Source organism: Nylanderia fulva, unplaced genomic scaffold (assembly GCF_048542155.1).
Source record: "Nylanderia fulva isolate GAGA-0341 unplaced genomic scaffold, ASM4854215v1 Scaffold41, whole genome shotgun sequence".
NCBI classification, from domain to species: Eukaryota; Metazoa; Arthropoda; class Insecta; order Hymenoptera; family Formicidae; genus Nylanderia; species Nylanderia fulva.
In genome coordinates this window covers 839,353-847,164 of record NW_028190488.1, presented here as the reverse complement: position 1 = coordinate 847,164, position 7,812 = coordinate 839,353, and the positions used below count along the sequence as shown (strand labels likewise).

Genomic DNA, 7,812 nt, shown 5'->3' with positions numbered 1-7,812 from the left:
ATCGAGAGAAGGTCGGCCGAGGTTTATTTTCTTAAGAAAATCGCACCCTTTATCGGAAATTGACAGCTAGGTGCGTATCGAGTATCCAGAAATAGGCACGCGGAGGTGCGACAATTGCCAGGTGAACGACGACGTGGACAGATCGCCGGGTTGGACTGTTTGTTTCGCACTCGACAGGCCGCCACGAATCCTGTCAAAATTCGGACCCGCGTAATCGGGTGCCTTTGCACGACACTCGCGATCCTGTCGCCTGTCGTGCTCGCACGAGATACTTTGTACATTATGTACGGACGTTATCATGGGAGGAGCAATCAGGAGCTCGTCCAGCATCTCAGGCGTAAGTGTCGCGCGACACTGTTATGCAATGTTGTGTCACATCGCTCTGCACGCCGGTGTTACACACTACTGCGTGTTTTGACGTCAATTGAAGATATTATTTATTTCGTAAAAACAAAATGTTTACAATCTGCTATCGGTATTTTGAATCCAGGCCAAGCCTCAAATTGAGATTAGATACACTGACAGTGCATAATTTTTTAAAAATTCTCTATAGTTCTTAAATTGACTTAATTCAGAATTAATTTAGAATAATTTAGAGTTTAGTTGTGACAAAAATGCACAAAAAATATATATATATATTTAATAAATTTTACATAAAATTCTATTTATATATATCCTTGTAAATATTATTTATATGTCATTGCAACATATATTATTTATGTCATCATATAATGATATCTTAAAATTATTTTTAGGATCTAGGGTGATTAAATCCGACAGAGTGTTTGAGGCAATGAATTCTGTGGACAGAGGAAAATATACTCATCCCAGTCATGCTTATATAGATTCTCCACAAGGGATAGGTTACGGCGTCACCATTAGTGCTCCTCATATGGTATAAGTTTTTCATTAGACTTTGATTTTTTCTTTTGTACATAAAAATGTCAATATTTTATAATAATAATAATTATATATGTATATATATATATATATATATATATATATATTTATAAAATTTATTGATCAAAAAATTACAAGAGCAAAAGTAACATAAAAACTTATTTAAAAATATTACATTTACTCTCAATGATATATATACACTGATAAGAAAAACAAAGAAAGGAAATTATAAATTGGGAGACAAATAAAAATTCTTTAGCATGCATATGCCCTGGAATTGCTTGAAGAGAAATTGCGTAGTGGTGGAAAGGCACTGGATGTTGGTTCTGGCTCAGGATACTTGACAGCATGTATGGCCATTATGCTTGGACCACAAGGATTAGCTGTTGGGATCGACCATATTCCAGAACTTCGAATGATGGCTGAAGAAAACATTCGGCACGATCATCCGGAACTTTTGCGCAGTGGACGTGTGGAATTAGTTGGTAAATAAATATCTACTTTTAAACAATTATATATATATATATATATATATATATATATATTGTTAGAAGTTTACTTTTCTTACATGTTTCCTTTAAGTAATGAAATTATTTAACTATTATAATTTTGATTGTAATTAGTCGGGGATGGAAGATTGGGATATCCCGATCGTGGACCATATAACGCTATTCACGTGGGAGCAGCCGCTAAAGAATTGCCACAAGCGGTAAATAAAATGCTCAAAATTGTTGTCGAATGTGCTGGGACAAGCATTAAAAACGACATTTTTTAATTTATAGTTATTAGATCAATTAGCACCCGGTGGACGTTTAATAGTACCAATGGGACCTGAGAATTCGGATCAAACCTTAGTACAAATCGACAAAACCCTAGATGGCAGAATCAAACAACGACCCTTAATAAGCGTAGTATTTGTTCCACTCACCGACAAGGAACGACAGTATCATCGATCATGAGATATGTGTCTGCTCCAATAAGTGAGCGCTACTTTATTATTTATAATTACGAGTATTATTTTAGTCTAACATCGTACACGACTCACGTAAAAAACATGTTAGAGAAATAATTCAATTGCATCAAATAGACGACTATTGTTAAAAATTTTTATTTGTTAAAAAGATTCTCTAATCAAAATCTAGCAATAGAAAACATTTCGATCTTTGAGCTTATTAACACTTAGAATCGTCTTTTATTATCATATTTTATTAAATTTATTATAACTAGACAACACAAAATGGAAAAACTAAATATAATTTGCTTATAGATAATTTTACTTTATAATATAAGTATGCAATAATGTCCATTGGTGATATTTTGTCTAGTCTTTAAATATTATGTGTATGTGTATGTATGTATGTATGTATATATACACACACACACACACACACACACACACACACATATATATACACTAATACGACTGTGAGAAAAAATTGATGATTAATAGCTATGATATTTAAATTATGTTAGTGATAAATTTGCAGTTGCTTTTACATTAAATTTTGATTTATGTGATACAATAAGACATAAGAGATTATATTCGATTTATTATAAATTAGACACAAGACTATTTTTAGTTTAAGCTAAAGTTTAAAGTATAATTTTCCACTTAACTATTTGTATTATTTATTTGATAATAAAGTTTTGTATGTATGTGCTAGGTTTCTTTAAATTCTACACACAAACGAAAAGAGATAGTTATATAATTAAACAGTTTATTTATTAATGATATATATATATGTAAAAATGCAAACAATTATATATAGATATAACAATTATATATAGGTATAATTGTTTACATTTTTCTGTATAATAAAACTCTATTTTATATATGATATATAATATGTGATGTATCTTTTTCTATGGCTTTATTTATCTGTATCTATGATCTGTGTGTTCCAATAATATTGATTTGCAAAATTTCTTTAAATTATATAGATGCGGTATTTAAAAATTTATATATATATTACAATATATACACGATGACTAGAGTCAGAAATACTTCATATATTTTCATGTCACATATACATGTTACATAAACATTTGTAGTTACATTTTATCTTAAATAATAAATATGTTATAAATTATATATATATAAATTGCATAATACCTTTAATAACGAAATTTTCTCAATTATCATTTATATATGTATGTTTGTACATATTTGTATGTGTATAAAATATGTATTATATATATATATATATATATAATCAAATAAAATATGAAAACTAATATATCATACATCATAATTATAATAAATTAATAACTAATCAAAAATTTGCTTAATTCGTTCGAGTTTTAATAAAATCGCCAGGAGCTTTTGTCAAAACGTAAGAATTTTTATTCGCAGAAAAAATGAAATTTTTTTTTTTTTTTTTTTTTTTTTTTTTTTTTTTTTTTTTTTTTTTTTTTTTTTTTTTTTTTTTTTTTTTTTTTTTTTTTTTTTTTTTTTTTTTTTTTTTTTTTTTTTTTTTTTTTTTTTTTTTTTTTTTTTTTTTTTTTTTTTTTTTTTTTTTTTTTTTTTTTTTTTTTTTTTTTTTTTTTTTTTTTTTTTTTTTTTTTTTTTTTTTTTTTTTTTTTTTTTTTTTTTTTTTTTTTTTTTTTTTTTTTTTTTTTTTTTTTTTTTTTTTTTTTTTTTTTTTTTTTTTTTTTTTTTTTTTTTTTTTTTTTTTTTTTTTTTTTTTTTTTTTTTTTTTTTTTTTTTTTTTTTTTTTTTTTTTTTTTTTTTTTTTTTTTTTTTTTTTTTTTTTTTTTTTTTTTTTTTTTTTTTTTTTTTTTTTTTTTTTTTTTTTTTTTTTTTTTTTTTTTTTTTTTTTTTTTTTTTTTTTTTTTTTTTTTTTTTTTTTTTTTTTTTTTTTTTTTAATTCTATAAATCATCAATGATCTGAGATAATGACAATCGAGAATACAATTGAATAGATATATTTTACATTACATTAATATCATTTACAAGCTCGAGATTAAAACACTCTTATGGTCCTACCTGATTTGGAATGTACAAAATGGGCAGTGAAATCGAATATTTTATTTACATTCTTCTTTAGTTACAGAATTAAACATTAAAGAGCCTTTACCATGTACAAACTAAGCGCTGCACCAGATGCTAATCCTATACCCAGAAAAGCTCCCATCATTGCAGATGCAATTTCTTTTTCTTGGCTGTCCACAATTCTAAAATATAGTTGATATGTAAGACAATAATAACACAAAATATATTTTTTTATAAATATAATCAGAAAATTTTTATAATCGATGATACTTACGTAGGCACGAGAATAAACGTTAAATTACAAAGATAACCATTGGTTACAGCGAACATGACAGTTATCAAGATATAATATATATCACTGTGAATATAAACAGGCAGATGATGTCTCGGTTGCGCATTACAAAACATAAGGGCAGGTATAAAAACACTTCTTGCGACGCTCATAAACATCACGAGCCATGGATTACTTTTCGGCTGCAATGATAAAACAATTGGTAGAAATAAAAACAAAGCAAATTTTACAAATTAAAACGCAGATTCTCACCCATTGAAAAATACCGGATAACACCCTGCCAGTATAATCGCCTGTACTGAAGATAAGATACGTCACCACAGGTACAAAATATATATCTAAAAAAGAATCCTTTCAGATCTCTTTATCCGTAAATTTATTTTTGTTCGTGCAAGAGATGTGAAGTATTATATTGAAATATATTTGTGCAGAAGTCTCGGCTTACCGTTCCACGCATGGCCCTGTCCCTTGTACTGACTCTCCACTAACACAGTGACCGCAGGATATACAGTCAACGATATGAAAAATACAAGAAATATGCTAACGCCATAATGCCAGATCCTCTTTATAATCCGCGTGTAAGACACACTCGGATTTGCTGAGAAGCTGACTTCCCCATTTATTGAGTAATCAGATTTCAAATGATCAGGTACTTTTTCTATCATATGATGCTTGAAAAATGGCTGAAAACAAAAACAAACAATTGTTTTATTAGAGTAATGATTATCGAATTACATTTCGCGAATCCGATAGAATATAACAATAGATAAAAATAAATGAGAATATAAAATGATAGAATATAAAAAATCTTTTACACAGCAGAAAAAGCTTGATAACTTTTCGAACAAATTGTACATATAATTTAATCCTATCTGTCGATTGATAAATTGTAATATAATATGCTAATATACTGCTGTGACACGTATGTAACGTATGTTATCATTTTATCATAAGTAACTTAGCATACATTATAGAACACCGCGATGCATCATCGTAATACAAATGCAATGACTATTAGTGATGATCTCATTTTACATATGACAATGATTAAGAGGATTAAAAACTCGACGAGTTAATCTTGATGTACGTTTGAATAAAATTAACTTACCGATCTCTCTAAAATGACGTAAGCAATCAACGATAACAGGAGCACGATATCGCCGATAATGAAATATACTAAGCCGGAAAGTACTGGACTAGCGCCTATCCACAAAGAGCATATTTCCGCTAGGGCTGTAAATATCCCGCCAAGAGCTTGTCCACCAGACATAGCAGTTATGTATTTTGGCGAAAACTTCCCCACTATACCCATTAAACTTCCTCCAAAAATTGCGCTTGCAGCTGAAATTTTATATTAATTTTGCAATAATACTTATAGTAAAATTATAATTACTGGAATTACATTTTTGTTATTAATTTAATTATATGAAGGCATATACATACCATTTACAAATGCAACTGTTGTCAAAGTAATAATTAGAAATGGATTTTGCCCTAAAAATTAAAAAAATTAAATTAAATTTATTTATTAGAATAATTATTTTTTATTTCTAAAGTGATAAAAATAGTTCTAATTATTACGAGACATAATGGATATTAAGCCAAAGTAAAATTTGATTGCTTACATTTATCAGTATCCATTTCAACAAATGTGGTCGTCATTATAAATAGCAACAATATTGTACATTGAGAGCCCACCATTCTTATAGTTAAAGAGATTCTGGAAGTCAAATTGATTATTAAACATTGCATCAACTTTTTTTAATACATAGTTCAAAGTTACTTATATAATTCTTCTAACTTTTCTATGTAATACTTTAAAACAAATAAATTTAAACAAAATAATTATAGTTGTAATAATAGAAATTTTACTTTATTATATTTTATGACTATACTTTTCTTCTGTATGCAATTTCTTTTAATTTCTTCAATTTTACAATTAGTCTCAATTTTAATAGTACTTTTATGATTTAAAAGAATATAAAAAATAAATAGTAACTTTGAATTATTCTCTTTAAATAAATATTGCATATGCTTTTATAACACATCTGGTTAGCAATAATTTTTTGTTAATGACTTTTTACTCACCTCTTGCTAATAAATGCATTTATTATTAAAAAAAGAGTACTTGGCAATGCACTGGCTACACTTAAATAAGAAGTAAAACTAGCTTGAAGATCTGTCTTTTCCTCAAGTAATTCTGCATATGTATGAGTAAAATTTGTCACATTATGAATTTCTCTGAATTTATACATCCAATACTGAAAGAAAAATCATTGTATAATCAACATTATTCCAGACATAATTATGATAAAAATAAAAAAATCAGTCACTTACATCGTCAGCAGTAATAAAAAAACTCCATGGAATTAATGTATTTATTCCAAGTAAATAAAACACAATATATGCAAAATTGTATCTGTAAAATATGCAAAGAAAAATTGTAAGAGCAAATGTAAATAGACTTTAAATAACTTTTAAATTAAATTTCAACATTGTAGAACAAAGAACATACTTATCATTTGGCTCATATGCTTTTAAAAATGGTTTCTCGTCAGGTATTGTAATATTAGGATCATCCACTTCAGTTTCCAAATCATCTTCGAATTCGCTATCAGATGCACCTCCCAATAAAGGTCTTCTATTGATGGAGTACATAACGTTTTCCTGATAGATAATAAATTATGCAATGCTTCCTAAAGCAAAGATATTTCAAACAAGAAAACGCATTGCTTTGCAGCATAAATCAATGCATAATTATATTGCAATACATAATATGATAAATAAATGTAACAGTTTAAATTTTATTGTTTCATACTGAACAATCATGTGTCACAGGAGACAGTACTTACGGAATTTTTAACAAAGATGTCTCAAAGATAAAGAATAGATTCAAGTGACGAAGATAATTATGAGGAATCCGGGCGATCGTCGAAAATAAATCTCAGACGTGATCCCGAATAAGTCTGGAACAGGTATAAGGGTCCATGTTCCAAGAACGGAAGACACAGGTAGAAGACTTTACCTGCTATACAGCTTTGTGAAATCACGTTTGCGACCTCTTACGTGTCCAACCAATCGCCCCTGCTGTCTATGAACAATTGACATTTTGTGACTGCATTACACGCTGTGTATCACTGTCACTCCGCCTACCACTATCGCAATAACATATCTCGACACACGAGGTTCGTTCTTTCTAGCTACACCTCTGGATTTTTTTGTTTCTCCTTCTCTTTCTCTTCACCTTCTAAATATCTATCTATCTCATTTCATCTTGTTCCAGTTAAGGGTCGGCAGTACACCCAGGCAAACTCCGAATTGATATTGGAGACCTCGTGCGGTGACAACGCGAAACTCCGGTTTCAGTGTTGCCAACGCCGAGAAACCAATTCTCGGGTTTTATGTAGTGGTGTATGTCTGTACACAGATTAATAGACAGATCGCCAAAGGTCTGGATGAAGGAGAGACCAGCATTTCTCACTGATTTCAGCGCCATATCGTAGTAGTGGTCAATGCAGTAACTATTAATACGTTCCCAAGATAAGAGCGTCTCATGCTCATGAACTCGTCCGGCGGCATGTACGAGATTTATCTTTTCGTAGCGTTCGCGTATTTCGGAAAGGACAGA

At 28.8% G+C, this 7,812-nt stretch overlaps 2 protein-coding genes across 4 annotated transcripts; one reads left to right on the top strand and one right to left on the bottom strand.

Moving 5' to 3' along the window:
- The first annotated feature begins 224 nt into the window (after positions 1-224).
- Positions 225-2,990, top strand: LOC114943819 (Protein-L-isoaspartate (D-aspartate) O-methyltransferase). Of its 3 annotated transcripts, none has more exons than XM_085486269.1 (5): positions 225-337; positions 756-895; positions 1,160-1,385; positions 1,524-1,609; positions 1,683-2,990. In XM_085486269.1, the coding sequence occupies exons 1-5, from the start codon at positions 283-285 to the stop codon at positions 1,857-1,859; spliced, it is 684 nt and encodes a 227-aa protein (XP_085342395.1). In that variant the 5' UTR covers positions 225-282; the 3' UTR covers positions 1,860-2,990. The 3 variants fall into 3 exon arrangements, with proteins under 3 accessions (XP_085342395.1, XP_085342397.1, XP_085342396.1); XM_085486271.1 differs by lacking the exon at positions 225-337 and adding an exon at positions 403-444; XM_085486270.1 differs by lacking the exon at positions 225-337 and adding an exon at positions 534-679.
- Positions 2,991-3,809: 819 nt separating this feature from the next.
- Ent1 (Equilibrative nucleoside transporter 1) lies at positions 3,810-7,473 on the bottom strand. The gene is made up of 11 exons (XM_085486233.1): positions 7,037-7,473; positions 6,700-6,851; positions 6,522-6,603; positions 6,273-6,445; positions 5,810-5,904; positions 5,628-5,678; positions 5,293-5,525; positions 4,630-4,867; positions 4,437-4,522; positions 4,167-4,366; positions 3,810-4,074 (listed from the first exon to the last, which is right to left on the bottom strand). The coding sequence occupies exons 2-11, from the start codon at positions 6,840-6,842 to the stop codon at positions 3,963-3,965; spliced, it is 1,413 nt and encodes a 470-aa protein (XP_085342359.1). The 5' UTR covers positions 6,843-6,851; positions 7,037-7,473; the 3' UTR covers positions 3,810-3,962.
- Positions 7,474-7,812: the final 339 nt, after the last annotated feature.

Bases quoted from the DNA above. Each gene is read 5' to 3' on its own strand.
- LOC114943819 (XM_085486269.1), top strand. From the start codon at position 283: ATGTACGGACGTTATCATGGGAGGAGCAATCAGGAGCTCGTCCAGCAT. The intron at 1,386-1,523 runs GTAAATAAATAT...GATTGTAATTAG, and splicing joins TGGACGTGTGGAATTAGTTG to TCGGGGATGGAAGATTGGGA. The intron at 1,610-1,682 runs GTAAATAAAATG...TTTAATTTATAG, and splicing joins CTAAAGAATTGCCACAAGCG to TTATTAGATCAATTAGCACC.
- Ent1 (XM_085486233.1), bottom strand. From the start codon at position 6,842: ATGTACTCCATCAATAGAAGACCTTTATTGGGAGGTGCATCTGATAGC. The intron at 6,604-6,699 runs GTATGTTCTTTG...CATATTTTACAG, and splicing joins GCATATGAGCCAAATGATAA to ATACAATTTTGCATATATTG. The intron at 6,446-6,521 runs GTAAGTGACTGA...TTTTTCTTTCAG, and splicing joins TTTTTATTACTGCTGACGAT to TATTGGATGTATAAATTCAG.